This window comes from Folsomia candida, unplaced genomic scaffold (genome assembly GCF_002217175.1).
Source record: "Folsomia candida strain VU population unplaced genomic scaffold, ASM221717v1 Fcan01_Sc007, whole genome shotgun sequence".
In the NCBI taxonomy this organism is placed as follows: Eukaryota; Metazoa; Arthropoda; class Collembola; order Entomobryomorpha; family Isotomidae; genus Folsomia; species Folsomia candida.
This window is the reverse complement of record NW_019091199.1, coordinates 2,914,615-2,931,831: the sequence shown is the minus strand read 5'-3', so window position 1 is coordinate 2,931,831 and position 17,217 is coordinate 2,914,615. Positions and strand designations below refer to the sequence as shown.

The 17,217-nt window shown below is 41.7% G+C and overlaps 2 protein-coding genes across 5 annotated transcripts; both read left to right on the top strand.

The window, feature by feature from the left end:
- The first annotated feature begins 6,054 nt into the window (after positions 1–6,054).
- Positions 6,055–13,986, top strand: LOC110852131 (mast/stem cell growth factor receptor Kit). 4 transcript variants are annotated; one of them, XM_035853945.1, is made up of 18 exons: positions 6,055–6,376; positions 6,495–6,571; positions 6,669–6,845; positions 6,928–7,360; positions 7,438–7,507; positions 7,570–7,756; positions 7,847–8,020; positions 9,586–9,992; positions 10,682–11,215; positions 11,292–11,391; positions 11,474–11,559; positions 11,640–12,033; positions 12,101–12,328; positions 12,417–12,546; positions 12,619–12,706; positions 12,786–12,908; positions 13,543–13,754; positions 13,840–13,986. In XM_035853945.1, the coding sequence occupies exons 9-18, from the start codon at positions 11,027–11,029 to the stop codon at positions 13,958–13,960; spliced, it is 1,671 nt and encodes a 556-aa protein (XP_035709838.1). In that variant the 5' UTR covers positions 6,055–6,376; positions 6,495–6,571; positions 6,669–6,845; positions 6,928–7,360; positions 7,438–7,507; positions 7,570–7,756; positions 7,847–8,020; positions 9,586–9,992; positions 10,682–11,026; the 3' UTR covers positions 13,961–13,986. The 4 variants fall into 4 exon arrangements, with proteins under 4 accessions (XP_035709838.1, XP_035709837.1, XP_035709839.1 ...); XM_035853944.1 differs by having other exon boundaries at positions 6,443–6,571; XM_035853946.1 differs by having other exon boundaries at positions 6,443–6,571; positions 11,474–11,563.
- Positions 13,987–14,125: 139 nt separating this feature from the next.
- LOC110852486 (bifunctional coenzyme A synthase) lies at positions 14,126–17,088 on the top strand. The gene is made up of 5 exons (XM_022100574.2): positions 14,126–14,302; positions 14,538–15,215; positions 15,305–15,651; positions 15,739–16,173; positions 16,297–17,088. The coding sequence occupies exons 2-5, from the start codon at positions 14,564–14,566 to the stop codon at positions 16,489–16,491; spliced, it is 1,629 nt and encodes a 542-aa protein (XP_021956266.1). The 5' UTR covers positions 14,126–14,302; positions 14,538–14,563; the 3' UTR covers positions 16,492–17,088.
- Positions 17,089–17,217: the final 129 nt, after the last annotated feature.

The window sequence follows — 17,217 nt, the reverse complement described above, 5'->3', positions numbered from 1 at the left end:
TGTACTTATTGTCTACCAGTTGTAAAGTTTTGTTTTCTGAGTTTATAATTGGAAATTCGTGAGGACTTAACTGGAGGTCTTTGTCTAACTGTTCAGCGAATGGAAAATAATTTCTATACATTTCCCTCATCCCATTTTTATAAAGATAAAATAACACTTGGTATTTCAATTGGGTAACTACTCTTGCGGCTAGTAAATTAAGTTCTTCGTTGTCCCCTTTGGTATTTGTTGAAGCAATGAGACGTGTGTAATAGTCTATTGATTTCTGTTGCTGTTCGTACGAGTTCGTCTGTTGTAATAAATCAAATATCACATCAACGGCGTCAAGAATTTGCTGGAAGACTTCAATTACGTCAGCCGCAGCTGCATCATTTAGTTCTGTCGTTATTTTTTGTTCTAATTCTCGATGCATATGTTTAATTTCCAATTTACTAATGCTCATATCCGACAAACTAGAATTACCCAGTTTTAATAGAATATTATTGAAATTCTTCGTCCATTTCTCTGAAAATGAGATAAGACTAAAAAGGGAATCATTTTCAATGTTGAAGTCGTAATCTTTGTATGCCTTAAGTTGTTGCTCGTGATTTTTAATTTCATGTACAATTTGCTCTGGCGTTACAGTCCCCCAGACTGAATCAACCACCGTTCTTGCTAGGTAGTAAGTATTTGGTATGAATACCGATGCGATATTTACAATGTGACCTGCAATAGTCGCTATCACCGCCTTCACATACATTTCCCTAAATTTTTTTAGTGAGTCTACCAAGTTATGTCGCTCTTGATTAGTTTTATCTTGTGTGATGCTGATACGTTTATGTATACTATTAAAATTCAGAAGAATATTATGTTGAAGGTCACTTATGATTGGAATAATTTCGTCGTTGACAAAATCATGAGCGTCTTTGACTTTTTTTCAGTTATTTCCTTCATTTGAATTTGATTTTGAAGAATGAACTGTATTGTTGAGTGCTTGTTTAACTCTGAGGCAATGTTACGTAATGTGACAAAATACGACGTAATATCTGCTACCGAAAATTGGTCATGATTAAAATACGTAATGCTAGAAAATAGGATTGATTGTAAGATGTATAAATAATCGTCATTGGGTCCCTTGCCTAAACTGTTGTCTACAATGTTTAATAATCGTTTATGTTGTTCAATAATTCCAAATGTTGCACCATAAACGTTATACAGTTGTCCAATTGCTAAGAATTCCTCAAAAAGTGCAGACACTGAATAGTTTAAATGGAGAACTGTATTATTATGAAGGTTATTCAACGCAATGGTTGTATATGTTTAACTTGGTGGGCTTTCTAATCCCTCTAAGTTTTAATAGTTCGTATTCGTACTTGGCTATCGCCAATGAAAAATCGACATATTTATATGCAACCTTGTCATCATCATCAGCCAATATTTTGTTCGCCACTCCAACCTTGCAGTCACCATATTGCAGATTAATTGGTTCTGGAAGTTTAATGCTATAAGTTGAATATCCTGGTCTGATTTGTATTACTTCGAGACGAGCTTTATAAAAACCTCCATCAAAACTACAAGAACCGCTGCGACCAGGTTTGCCGTCTACACCCTATGACCGCCACCACTTTTTATAATTAGCCTTTGTTTGTTTGTCCGCTTTCCTAAAAAACGTGCTCTCCCAGATAATCCTTCGTATCCACCGGTCCATCTAATATAATTTCGTCATTAATAACATGCATGAGGAAAGGTGGGAGAGTGTAAGAACGTCTGTGGCGACACCGGAGCAAGAGAAGGAGGGTCAAAGGTAATTTGCTACAGCCTAAACAATGTCTCGAATTTTAGATACAAAAAGTCACTAGATTTCAGTATGCTTGATTTTTAAACGGGAATTTTATCGCAATGTATGACTATTGTTTATGTGAAAAAAGTATAGCTTTCGCCGAGCCAAATTTAAGAGGTATCCTGGCGTCTATTTTAATTCTAAGGAATATCTTAGCAACTTTGAATTCTGGCACTAAAATACATTTCTGTAAGGGATAAAATAATAAAAATAAACAAATTCCGCCAGGTAACCTTTTAGAATTTCTAGGGCCACACTTTTTTCACATGAACAGTAGTATCAGATAAAGCACTGAATCTATACGCTACAAAGGTTATCTCAGAAAGCCGTCGGAAACCCATCGTTTTAAAGGTACTCTTGGCGAGTCATATCATAAATAAATTAAAAATTACCTGATCTTGGGAGAACCTGGTTAGTTCCAAAAAAAGTCAGAATTTTGTCGAAATAGTAGTCGATTTGGTCGAGAGCTCGATTTGCTAAGGAGTTTCTTTACGGCAGCTTTACCATCCTTTCCCATTATTGATTACTCTGTCTTTATAAATGGCAGTTCATGCCTACAAATATATTTACAAATATATATAATAATGGTTCTTACCATTATTTCATTGCCTCCACTTCCTCCCATGCATCCATCACCTCCCAGCATCTATATTGTTATATTAGATAGATTTGAACATTTGGAACAATGACTAAGAAAGTGACCTGCTTTTCCACGCACTCCAGCCTTCCCATGTGCCGAGGGATACTGTCCATCTGATGCTTGTTGTAGATGTGCATTGACTTTTCTTGTCAGGAACGATATTTGGACCTTGGGGGCTAATATGCAGAGTCCGGTTATGTATGTATTTTAAACTTTTTCAATAATAACCCGATCGGATTGAAACTTTGGGATATTGTTGTTGGTCAGGCATAGGTCACACGGTCAAAAAAATGTTTTCACATATTTCCAGGGTTTGGTACATATAAATATGTTGTTGTCGATTCTCTTTCCTCGAAATTCTTTTGTTGTTGTCGACCCCAACAATCACCCTCCAATCCGTCTGAAGAAAGCAGACGTCTTTGCCCGCTACGCTGTTTACGTCGCCCAGAGCGGGGAGGGCGGAGTCTCGGAGTCCACCATTGGGAAATACACAAAACAGTTTTTCCCCGACACCATCACCCGTCGCGTTGGAGCCAGGGGTGGCCTCCACAACTGTTTTGAGGGTATCCAGTGGGTGGATGCACCTCCACCTTCACCTCAACAACAACAACGCTACGATTGGGGAGAAATTCTCGCCCGCCTCAAGACCACCACGCCCACTTTGCGAAGAGTCCCCCGCGGTGCAAGAAGGTCTGTGGCGCAGTGTCTCGACAAGATTTTGGAGCAAGTGTCCGAGTCGGACGACGAAGAAAGCTGGGGAAAGTTGCTCCTCTTTCCTTATGCAACACTCCCAGTCCCCCAGAAGTCTGATCGCATCAAGAATTTGACAACCTGGGTCAAGGATCATACCGCGGGGTGGGTGGGCGGCTTCTCCATCCCTCGGCCCCTCCCACCACGCCCACCCTCTAAAAAACCCCCACTCGACATGACGGCGAAAAAGGTGGAGGCCAAGTTAGCCGATGGTGACATTCGGGGAGCAATTCGCCTCGCATGCTCAGATGACACCATCGCTCCGTCCGACGATGAGACCCTCGCCGCCCTTCTCACAAAACATCCCGCCCACCCACAACCAGTCGATTTTCCTCCACCACTTGAGGATCCTGTCATTGCCCCTGTTTTAGACGAAGAGTTGCTTCGGGCAATTTCCTCTTTTCCGCCAGGGTCCGCGGGGGGACTGGACGGAATGAGGCCCCAGATCTTGAAGGATCTCCTGGGGTGCAGTCAAGGAGAAGGGGGCGACCAACTCGCCGAAGCGATGCGGACCTTCCTCAACAAGGTCCTCAACGGTGGTGTCCCCTCAACTTTTTGCCCCCTCTTTTACGGAGCTTCCCTCACTGCCCTGAAGAAGAAGTCGGGCGGGATTCGACCCATCGCTGTGGGTAATACGTGGCGGCGCCTTGCCGCGAAGATCATTGTGGGAAGGATTACCCCTCAGTTAATCAAGCATTTTTCCCCCCACCAATTGGGGGTGGGCATCAAAGGCGGGGCGGAGATTGGCGCCCACGCAGCCCGAATTTTTTACGGCCACGACCACACCTCCCCAAAAGCGTTCCTGAAAATCGACTTCAGGAACGCCTTCAATGAAATTCGGCGGGACACGCTACTCCACGCCGTCCGCGACCACTTTCCCTCCATCTTTCCTTTTGTGGCGCAGTGCTACGAAAGCCCCTCGTCGCTTTTCTACGGGACCATCCCCATCCCTTCCCTCCTTGGGTGCCATCAGGGCGACCCCTTAGGCCCCGCCCTCTTCTCCCTCGTAATCCACCCCATCGTCGAAGCCATGGGAACGGAACTAAACTTATGGTATTTCGACGATGGGGCCATTGGGGACTCTCCCGAGAAGGCTTTGGCGGCCCTGGCAACCATTGCTAGGATGAGTGGTGAGGTGGGCCTTCACCTCAACCACGACAAATGTGAAGTCGGGATTCTGGGGGCGGAGCGGGAGGCCGCCATCGACATCCTGCTCCAATTCCAACAAGTTGCCCCCGGGATTCAGCTGATGTCCCCTGATTCTGCGATGCTGCTGGGCGCCCCCTTAAATAACGAAGCCCTGGGGGTGGTTCTGGCCACGAAGACGCAGCAATTGGCCACTTTCTCCCAACGACTCCTCGATCCCTCGGCTCATTCGGCCTTTTTCCTCCTGAGGGCGTCCATCTCCATCCCCCGGCTGATTTACTTTCTCCGCTGCGCACCGTCGTGGAGAAAGTTGGACGCCCTCGCCCACTACGACGCTACTCTGAAGGACGCCCTGGAAGGGATCCTCAACTGCACTCTCTCGGAGGCTGCTTGGATGCAGTCCTCCCTACCCGTGAAGGAAGGCGGCCTGGGGCTCAGGCACGCTGTGGATGTGGCGATACCGTGCTTTTTAGCGTCGGTCCACAGCGTCCTGCCCCATGTAGAACGTCTCCTTCCGGACCACCTCCATGGCACCGACATCGCCATGGCAGAGGGTGTGCAGCGGTGGACCGACCTTGACCTCACCGACCTTCCACTCGACACCGTCAGAGGGATTCAATCGGCGTGGGAACGCCCCATACTGGACAACACTTTGTCCAAACTCTCCGAATTGGCAGTGATCCCGGAGGATACTGCCCGTCTACGTTCCCTCCGTGACAAATACGCCGGGGTGTGGCTCAACGCCCTCCCCTCTCCACAACTGGGCACCCTTCTCCCCAACGAGACCTTTCGGGTCGCAATCGCCCTCCGCCTACGCTGCGATATCTGCGAGCCCCACAAGTGCCCGTGCGGGGCGCAGGTCACCTCCAGAGGCTACCACGGCCTCTCCTGCCGCCGAAGTAAGGGTCGTTGGTCCCGCCATGAGGCCGCCAACGACGTCATCGCAAGAGCCCTCCGGTCTGCCGAAGTACCCTGCATCAGGGAGCCCGCGGGGTGCTCCACTACGGACGGCAAGCGTCCCGACGGGATGACACTTGTCCCTTGGTCGCGGGGGAGGTCCCTTGTCTGGGACTTCACCTGCGCGGACACATTCGCCCCCAGCTACCTCCCAGACACCGTGCGCCATCAGGGCGCTGCCGCCAGCAAGGCAGAGGACCGCAAGAGGAAGAGGTACGCTTTCCTCATGGATCGATACATTTTTGTCCCCGTTGCCTCGGAGACCACGGGAGTTTGGGGCCAAGAGGGACTGGCCTTCATCCTCCAAGTTGGCCAAAGGATCGCCGCCGCAACTGGACAGTCCAACGCCGTTAACTTTTTACGCCAGCGGGTTTCGCTCGCCGCGCAACGTGGGAACGTTGCCTCGATTCTAGGTACACTTCCTCCAGGAAAGGAACTGGAGGAAGTGTACTATTTGTAGTCCGTTCTCTCTCTCTCCCATTCTTACGGACCTTTTCTGCGATTTTCTGCGTTTCTTTAAGTTAGGGACCTTTCTTGTGCGACTCTTGCGTAGTCAGCTTTTTGCGATACTTTGTGATTATTTTCGTACCAACTCTGCGAACACAGCTTATACTCTGATCAATAAAAACAAAAAATTTTTGGACTTTCCTCTATAAATATGTTTTAACATATTTCGACGATTTTGCCAAAAATGTGCATTTTTTGATACACATAAATATGTTTTTTTTTTACATACTTCGGCGATTTTTTCAAAAATATATATTACTTTAATACAAATAAATGTTTTTACAAATTTCAGCCATTTTTTCGAGGAAATGTATACCATTAACTTGGCATCACACAGTTCGACTAAGCTTGAGCTCTGGCAATTAATTGATGCGTGGTTGGGTAAAGAATGGGAACAATACCCTCGTCGGCGGAACTTTAATGATCCTGACGATGTTTCAAAAGATTCAGGTTTTCAATAATCTGTTTATTTCATGAAGAATACAAGAACTAGTGGTATGTATGTGGGAACCAAATATGGGTCAACAAATAAGCCGTGCAAAATTTGGGAGCATATAGTAAGTTTCAATTAGGAATAGATGGTCCAATTGAAAGATATTATATTCAAGTTGTATAAATTACAGGCAAATGATTTGTATAAGATAAAAAATAAAAACGATGTGTACTCATACATAGGATCAATAACGTTTGACTCAGGACCGAACCCATACTCTTCGGTTATGATAGCAGGATCATTCTCAGCGTATTGCAGAGTACGTTATTTACATGGCTGGGGATGGTGCCCCCAATAATTTTACAAACTGTAATTTTAAGTTTCATTTAAATAATTACTTTTGTTTCTTGTTGAAGATTCTGCAGTATGTTGGCAATCACTTTGCACCTCTTGTTTACATTAAAGCTGAAAATATCCAGAATCGACTAAATAGTCAAGCTTGGTTATTTGACGATCTAGTTAAACACATTAGTCACGATATTATAGAAGGGCGACAAATGATGACAGCCAGACCTCCTGCAAATTTCACTCTGGTTAGATATGCCATTCAATATTTACAGTTCCTGTTTTATTTTTGTTGCCATGATTTGTCTTTACTAAAAAATTCATCTTTAGCGACTCCTGTTTATCCTGAACATCTTGATATGCCGAAAACAACCCGTCGTTGTTGATGAACAAGTTATATCCCAGTTTGTACAGGAGAAGTTACATGAATGGAAAGCTGGTGCCCGGTCAATGCAAGACATGGAAGAGGCCTTAACAAAAGATCAATTTCTTGATCAACAACTACCGTCTGAAAAATATTTGGAAAACACAGAAATGGCTCATTTGGACCAACTAGACGGACCAGATGATCCAATCCTAACAAGTCAACCTGACAATCCATTTTGTATTGGGGTTGAAGAGGACACTTTAGAAAACACAGATGTTATATTTGATTCAAATAACAAGTTTTACTATACAACTTATGTCATGCATAACATCGAAAACAGATCCAAATTATGCCAGTAAATATGCCATTCCTTGCCAATCTTGGCAATTTGTTCCCGTAAGTTTTATTTTAGCGAGATTAATGAATATACAGATTAATCAGTTTATCCAAAAAAAGTATAAATCTGCTTATAGGGTTCAAAATTCTACAAATCTCGAAGACTGAGTAATGCAAGCTGCAGACAGTCATGCCGCCTATTGTCAGGTCTCGTGAAATTGAAGTTCGCTTTCCAATTACTTTATTCTGACACTATTTTTTATCAATAGTTGCTACAACGAGTAGGAAATCACTTTAGACCAACACTGTACCCGCCATCGCTTAATATTTATCAAAAAATAAAACCCATTGTGTGGAGTAGAGAAGAATTAGCTGATCGTTTAACCGAAGGCATTTTTAATGGGGTAAATATCTTGGAAGTGGAACCACCACAGAACCCATTTGTAGACACAAGGAGTAAGTACTGTTATTCAATGTTTTTGTCTAAAGATATATTTAGTTATCTTTGTTTAACCCACAAAAATAACCCATCAAAATTGACCTCAGGAACTACTTTGGAATCTGTTTTGTCAAGCAAAATCATGACCACTTACACGTTGCCGGACATTTCAGACGCTATTGAAAGTTACAAAGCTGGAATGAGCATCCGTGAGGCATCTGAGATGTATAATGTCCCCCCCTACTCGCTCCAAAAAGTCTTGTCATTAAACAAGATAACTCGTAAGAATTTATTTTAATAACACAATAAAGGATATGGTCGTTGAAGCTGCCAAAGAACCTTTTCCATTTTATGCCAATTGCCAAAAGAGCCTTGTCCATTTTGTGTCAATTGCCAAAGGGTCCAAGTCCTCTTTTGGGGGTAATGAGATTTTAGTGTCAATGGATTCTACAGAATTTTCTGAACAAGATAAGTCCAACCAGTTTTTTTAGAAAATTCTGAAACCTCCAAAATAAGCTCTGACAGCGAGGATTCCGGTGTCCTTTGAGTATGCTGTAGTCCTAGGTGGAGGGTTTTACTTCACAACCCCGTTTACGCCCGTTACACCCCCTGCAATAGCCAGAAAAATCTGTTTCTACGTGTCTAAACTGTAAGGGAGAGAATATTATTAATATTATATTTATGGAGAAAGTAGTTTAGGGGTAATTTGAGTTGTCATGAGGATGAGTCTTGGCTCGTAGCATAAAACTGCGAGCTCGAACAAAAATCAGTCAGTTCGTGGTTGGATTCGGTCGAGAGAGGACCTGCGGATTCGAGCTGCTGCCGTGCTGAAGAAGAGATTCCAGCGACAACAGCAGCAGAAATTATTAGGAAGAAAAGGTCAAAGGGTATGTTTTAGGGCACTGCAGAGGCATCTTTGCAGGTAATGTGCTGATAGAGGCATCTCTCCAGCACCTCAAAGTTTCTTATTTGGTCACGAGAAGTGACAATTGTATGTATTTGGTCAAGTTAGTTATTTTTCTCTCTCCCTCCAAGTTATTGAAGTCTGGTGGGAATAAATTGTGGGGCTTTTATCAATTGTAAATCTATGTCGTGGTGTCATATTTATTATAGTGTAAAGAGTTGTGGGTGATTATCTCATCACAATTTAGCAGTAAGAACCTGGGAGTTGCATTGGATATGCAAATTGTGTCGTAATTAAGGTCGGGAAGGCTTAATTCGTCACAAAACCTTCAGTAAAAATCGAAATTTTCTCGAATTTTCTTACTCCCAGATACTTTTCTCACCCTGTCTAACACGAAATTTTATTGTTTTGATTTTTAAAATATTTTTGAAATTTTATTTCTTTCGAAAAAGTTAGAACTTCAAAAAGGTTCAATTTAATATTGTATGAGATTGGGACCACAATAGTGCAATAATTTTAAAAATCTGAGAAAAACTGAATTTTTGGTGAAAATTTGAACGAAGCGAAAACAGTGGCACAAACGGGGCCATGGAGGCAAACCCTCCTGCACTCTCCCAATACTGCAACATGTCTGAAGGGCATCAAAATCGGAGATTAGGATTTAAGATCTGTATTTCATATTGCATGTTATGATAATTTATCTCTTAAACAGTGATACATAAACTTCAAAACAATTTGAGTACAAGTTCTCCTCACTTATGGCAATATTGGGTTTTAAATGCATCTTTTGTTTTTACGCTCACCTGAAAAATTTTGATTTTGGAGAAAGTCCCTTTGGCAATTGACACAAAATGGAGAAGGCTCTTTTGGCAATTGACATAAAAATGGACAAGGCTCTTTTGGCAGCTTAAAAGATGATATATCAACTTATTATATTTTCAGTGCGAAATGAATTTTTTCCTCATGCGCTCACTCAAGATACCGTCATGCAAGCTGTCAAGAAACTTATCAGCAAAGACAAAGACAAAAAACAACTCTATACCACTGAGATGATACTAAAAGAATATCCTGGTTTAATTGAACCTCTACTCGATAGATATAAGAAAAATCCACAACTAATTGCATATCTGGCTGTTTCTGATGAGACAAAAAAATTAGTTATAAACGTTCTCCGAGCAGGGGCAACATATAAGGATGCAGCCTCTCACTTCAATTTAAATATTAATACTGATAAGACTATATGGTATTACTCGAGTCAGGTAACGTATCCCAGCCAACGGAACATTTTTACGGGGTTTCTCGTTAGTTCCCCAGTGAGGCGTCGGACTCCTACGCACATATATACACACGTAACTAACAAGGGAACATACCGAGGTGTCCAACGAGTTAAGGGTCGACACCTATACCAAAATGACAACAATACATGACTTATTAAACAAACTGAAGGAATTTCCGTGTAAAATTCACTTTTCGTCACGTTGTGACGATATTTGTGAGGAGCGCATGACCATCGGGTTGCCAGCGGGAGAGGTCGGCCGCTGAGCGATCAGCTCGACCACAGAGAAGCATCGTCGTCTTCAGGCCATCTTCAGAGATTTTGAATTCTTTCAAATTTTGAAACCATTTTGAAATTTTGAAGAAATTTTGAAAAACTTTTTGAAATCTCTGAAGATGTGTTCGAAGATCTGATCGACACACCTATAATTTTTTCAAAATTTCATCAAAATTTCAAAACTTTTTCAAAATTTCAAAATGTTTTAAAAAATTCTTAAAAATTTCAAAATTTGAAAGAAGAAATCTCTGAAGACGTGAAGACGACGACGCTTGTCTGCGGTCGAGCTGATCGTTCAGCGGCCGACCTCTCCCTCTCTGGCAACCCGATGGTTATGCGCTCGTCACAAATATCGTCACAACGTGACGAAAAGTGAATTTTACACGGAAATTCCTTCAGTTTGTTTAATAAGTCATGTATTGTGGTCATTTTGGTATATGTGTCGACCCTTAACTCGTTGGACACCTCGGTATGTTCCCTTGTAAGTGAAATTCAGGACCTTGCTAATACGTAATATTTACGCAGCGCATATTATATACAAATGTTTAATAGTCAGTCATTCGCCAATACGTTATTATTGGTGACGTTTGATTTCCAAAGTTTAATTTTCTCGCCTTGTTTTTGTTAATCTCATGTTCGAATAAAAAAATAAGAACATAACTTCAAAATGGTTTGCTTAATGCGAGTTTATTCCGCATCCGCATACAAACCAAACAACACACTGACCACTAAACCACGATTCCACCACTACCCAGTACCAAGGTTAAAAATTCCATAATTTTGCAAACGTCAACTTCATTGCACATCATGGTTCATAAATTTTATAAATAAATGTACAAAATACCATCAGTAAATAATGGCAATTATTTAGTAATTCGTTTGCTAGCTCACTCTTCACCTGCGACTAAAATATTTAATTGGTGGACAATGAAACTGTTTGAACGGGAAAATCATTTTCATCCCTGCTGTGGATTTGATCTGAACAGTGTTGTCCCCAAAGTCATACCAGTCGTACAGTTTGTACGTTTGTCTGCAGTCGTAAATCAAATTAGCTTTCAAATTATTGCCTCATCTGTATTATGCAAATATATTCCAGGCAATTATGAAACTCGGTCTAATTTTCCTCATTCTTGGAATATTTCAAAACTGGGACTCTTTACAGCAAGACAAAGTCACAAACGTGTCAAGCTACCACCGTGAGTCTACAAATGTATATATGTAAATTTACCTCGCGTAAATTTTACATTGACTCATTCTGTCATATTTCCATGCAAGTAGTGCGTTTGATTTGTTGGGGTGGATATGGGATCCACATTATAGTGAATGACTCGTTCTTGCTTCTCCTATGGAAGGGGTGTCACTCGGTGGGTGGGTTGGACTCGTTCCAATTGTCTCGATATCTAAATAAGCCGAGATGGAATTATTGAGTAATGTTTTTCTGCAGAAGAATCCCAGCTTGGTCCGAGTGTGGGTCGTCGCGACCCCAATTTCTATCATCTGGGTGGTCATCATGATGCTAATCAACATAAGCCGATTGCGCTGGGTGTCTGGCGTCTCCAGCCCACAGATCTTTGTCCTTGTAGCCTTCTACGGCGTCCTTCAATGCTACTTTGTTTATGTCGTGTATTTCTATATGAAGGAAATGGAAGTGGACATCTTCATGAGCTCGACCATCCGCTCCTTGACGGATGCTGAAGTTGCTGAATTTGAGCAAGGAATTAGTCCACCCTTCAGGGTTCAGGATCTCGACACTGAAACACAGAGTCTAATGGACAGAATCCACTATGAGCGCTATAAGAAAGAAGACTTTGAAATCGAGAGAAACAAACTGCAGTTTGGTAAAGATGGCATACATACATGAGTATGCGTGGCTCATGCCTTGAAAACTGTCGTGTACATATGCAGACATGGACAACCCCTTGGGTTCTGGAGACTATGGGAAAGTGTACAAGGGGCTGTTGCAGCCGGCGGATGGGACTCTGGTCACCGTTGCGGTGAAAACGGTTAATCCAGAAAGTGCGGATGTGATTTGCTTCAAAGCGTTGCTGACAGAGCTGAAAGTGTGGACGTATCTGGGTTCCCACCCCAATCTTGTCGGATTGTTGGGGGCATGCACCACGGAAATCAGAGATCGTATACCCATTGTTAAAATTCTACATTGATTTATTAATTTATGCAGTTCCTCCAACTGTATTTTGTCAATTTTTGTTTTCTGGTGAAGGAACCTTGTTGATTGTCTCAGAATTTTGCGCGTTGGGAAATTTACACTGTTTGCTGGTTGGGTGTCGTGGACTATTTTGCAATTTTGTCAACAATAACGGGATCCTTCAAACTTCCACTCTCAACACCACGTAATTTTATTCATCTCAAGCATGTTTTCAGTAGCTCAACTTTCAAGTTAAAAATCTCCTACTTGGACGCAGGTTTACGACAGAACATGTCTCCACGCTAGACTTGATACGATGGTCCCGTGAGATTGCCTCCGGGATGGAATATTTAGAATCTCTGCGGGTGTGCCATTAGTCAGAGTATTTACTATAGTTATTTTAAATCTGTATCGTTTAATGAGGATCAATAAGTTGTGCGATAGGTGGTGCATGGCGATTTAGCAACCCGCAACATCCTCTTGACCAGCCACAAAGCCGCAAAACTCACGGATTTCGGCCTAGCTCGGCAACTTTACAATTACTCGGTGTACGTCAAAAAACAGAATGTGAGATCTTATCAGTTGCATACATAGATCTTATCAATTGCAGAATTTATTTAAGCCAGAGTCAGTGTCCTTCTCTCCGAATCCTCCTCACATAATACATACATACATAGTGTCCTTCTCTAAATCTTGAAAGATGACCCACCCAACTACAGATAATATTACATAATGTAGAATGTGTTGTACAATGAAATCAGATGTGTATAACTTATTGATGTATATTATAGCTGTTTGTAATGTCCACTTCAAATACTGACTCCCTTCTGCTAAAAACGGTTGCATTGGGCGAGTTCAGCAAGTTTGTGATTTTTGCTGGGGCATTTTTTTCGAAATATTTGGTCACGTTATTGCAACTATATATTTTAACCATTGCTGTGTTGTAGGACCGTTTGTGATTATTATGTCTTAAAACCCATCCAATTGGCTTTAATGTTATGTATATATGCATAATTAGTGTATGCTTTACTTTTATGTTTTTATGCGTCAATCATGTCGATACAAACCCCATGCGATATATGTAGCTCGTTATTTTGGAACGTCTACTCCGGCCTTGCAAGAATTTTCCTGATTCTTATGCTTCTTAGGCTAGAATAGATTTTTGGGCGACAGTTGACAGTTGGTCTTCATTTCTACGCAGACCCCTTTACCTTGGAGGTGGCTTTCGCTCGAAAGTCTGGCTGACATGACCTTTTCTAGCAAATCGGATGTTTGGAGCTATGCAGTGACCTTATCAGAGATATTCACATTGGGCGAAATTCCATACCCTGGCCACCAGTTTTGCTTGGAATTTGTTTACGATCTCAAGGCCGGTCTCCGGCCCAACAAGCCACGTTTTGTGCCGCAAGAAATGTAAAATTAAACGATCTAATCTATATGTAATCGGACGATATTCGTTATAGCCTGACCTGAACAATATTTGTTGTTTTTATCTTAGATGGGCCCTCATGGAGCGTTGCTGGAAAAAGGATGCAAAAATAAGGCCCACATTTTCTGAAATTGTTCAAATTTTTGCAAACATTTATGACTTTTCAAGTGACTCACAAATGGGGTTATAAACAATAAAGTAAATAGTAAAAGCAATTAAGTAAAAGATCGGTCCATTCCAGGCAAGTCATTTGTGCATTCATACAAATTAGAAGATGCAGTTGCAAGCAATTTCACTTTGTTGTGTCATCATCACCATTTCATGCAAGTGATCATGAGACGGGGTGAGGGCGGACGTCATAAGGAAAAAAGAGTGCGTGTGAAATCCAAGATCACACGACTCATGAAATTAATCGGGAAAAAAATTTATTAGCCAGTAGACAAAAATTATCAAGTGAATAAAATATGGAAACAGTTATCTGATTATAAATCAATCCCGCAAGCACCCATCACGAGACTACTAATTAATAAAAGTAAGTACTTTCTTTCCACTTAATTTCAATGTCCTTGAGAACACCTAAATATGTACACATGTGACATATATAGGTCACATAGTGTGACCTATATGTACTAAATACTATAGTTTGAGTCACACTAAAGCATTTAGTGTTTAATTTTCAATTGGCCATTGTAAAATAATTGTTACTATTTATACTTATAAGAAATATGTGATTTATTTCTCAAAAGTATATTTTTTTATTAATAAAGTAAAGTAAGAGGCGAGGGATCGTAACATGGCCCTCAATGGGCTCCTCCTCCTCACCTCCTCCACGGTGAGTGTCGCCTCCAGGTCACGAATCAATCTCCTCGGAGCCAAAAAGTTCCTGGAAGTCGTGGACAAACGGTCGGCCATGGCTAATGTCGTTCCTCCCGGTGTCCTCTATGTCGTCCAGTGGTGTCCTTCCGACCTTCAAGAAACCAAGGGACCTCCGGCCAGTGGTCTCATGTCACTGATATACGGACAAGGGAATGCCCAATGCCCAAGTGTGGATATTCGCCTTCTGCTAAATGAAGGCACAGGTCTCTTGGCTAGACCAAAAGTTCCAATCGACCTCGTCATGGTGGACGGATGTCCGAATCGTATCTCTCTCCAGTCTGTGAGGTCGTTTGTGAACGAGTGGTTTAGTGTGACCAGGAAGGACTACTCGGTGCAATATCTGACCAAAACTGAGGACATGGTGGTTCCCTCAGCAGAAGAAAATGGTAGTGACGTAGGTGGAACTCCGAGTGGAGGGGACAGTAGCGATTTCAGACAATACGAGGTCGTCATACTGGGAGGAACGTTTGACAGGATGCACAATGCACACAAAATCCTTCTTACCGAAGCTGTTTTAATGTGTACCAAAGAAATCATTGTTGGAGTGACAAGTGACAACATGATTAAAAGTAATAATAATATTTTCCATGTAGTTTGTATGTTTCAACACACGCATTAAATATAATGATGATGCTTAAACATCAGTTCATCTTTGTAGGTAAACTTCTCTACGAGTTGATTGAAGAGTGTCCTGTTCGACTGGAAAGAGTGAAAACATTTCTTGCCGACGTCGCTCCACATTTGCGACATCGCGTCGTGACAATTGACGATCCATTTGGGCCAGCGATAACAGACAAGGACATTGGTTTGATTGTTGTGAGCACAGAGACTATTAAAGGTGCGGACAAGATCAACGAGATTCGCAAAGGCAAAGAATTTCCTCCTCTTGATGTACATAACATCATTTTGTTTACCGACGAGCTGAAACAAAATGAGCATGAGGAAGACAAAATTAGCTCTAGTTCTCAAAGGATTCGCATTCTTGGGGACAGACTAAAACCACCTGTAAGTATTTATTTATAGCGTTACTACATTATGAGATTTAATGTCCACATAAATAGTAATTACCCTAATTACCATATGTTTTTTTAGAGAAAGCTACCCTCCGTACCATACGTGATTGGTCTAACGGGAGGAATTGCCAGTGGAAAGTCAACATTATGTGGCTATCTGGAAACTTTGGGTCTTCCTACAATCAACTGCGATTTACTTGGTCATGATGCGTACAAACGGGGGACGGCGTGCTTTGATAAGATCGTCGAAACATTTGGAGCAGACGTTCTCACAACATCAAAGGATGAGATTAATCGAAAGGTCTTAGGCACCAAAGTGTTCAACAATCCTTCCGAGCTTAAAAAATTGACGTCGATCGTTTGGCCCGAGATTAGGCAGTTGGCACAAGCGCAGATTAATAAGTTGGCTTCTGAGGGTCACAAAGCTATCGTGCTGGATGCTGCAGTGTTACTGGAAGCCGAATGGGACGATATGTGCAATGATGTGTGGGTTGTTGTCATTCCGAAAGAAGAGGTACGAATTACTTGATGAGAAAATTCCGTAAAATATTTACGGGCATCATAATAAAAGATATGGTGTCAGTCAGTTATGCGTATATTGTTGTCGTATGTACACATATTATGCTTGTATTTGCAGTCCATTCGACGGGTTCAAGCGAGAGATGGTTTGTCTGCCGAAGATGCGGAGAAACGTGTTGCGGCGCAAGTTAGTAATCATGAGCGAGTGCAACGAGCCAATTTTGTCTTTTGCTCGCTTTGGGAAGTGGATTTCACCCGTCGACAAGCTGACAAGGCTTGGAAGGATATTAAGTCTATTATCGATACACTTTGATATATAGTAGATAGTCATATAGATGATTTCACTAGCATTTATACACGACGGCGAGTGGCGTCGCTTGTTATACTTTCCAGTACGTCAGCATTAGTTTAAAATAACACCAAAGTGCATGTGAAAGTCAGTGGACTTGTATTTTATTTGGAAATTTTAAAATGTGTGTGAGAAAAACTAAAATTTGTACAGTGCTACTTCATGCCAATAATCCGGTCTGTGATATCATATTCAAAAACAATTAGCTCTTAATAGGACTACAGTAGTAAGTAGAAGAAGTGATTCAAAATAATTGTGCACAAGATTACAATAACATGCATGGTATTGTGTTGGGTTTCAAGACAATTTAAATGTCCTAAACAATACTAAGCTACGGTATAATGAATCAAACACGTGTATATGTATATTAGTCATACGATACGACAGAATTTATGGAATTATAGAGCAATCGACTTGCACAATATTGTGTAGAATTGAAATGCCTATTTTTTGTATATATGTACATTGGAATATTAGCACACCTCGACTTTTGCTAACACGACGGGGGTGTAAAAATAAAAGAAATACCTGCCTATGTGCTTGTGTAATATAGACGATAAACAAGGTCATCAGATGTTATTAGAAACCTCTCAAATATTGTTGGAAACTCACAATTTGGCAATTATCCGTGCAATTTAATTTCTGGGTCACCTGCTTATTGTGCTGCATTTCTGAGGAATCTCCTCTCTG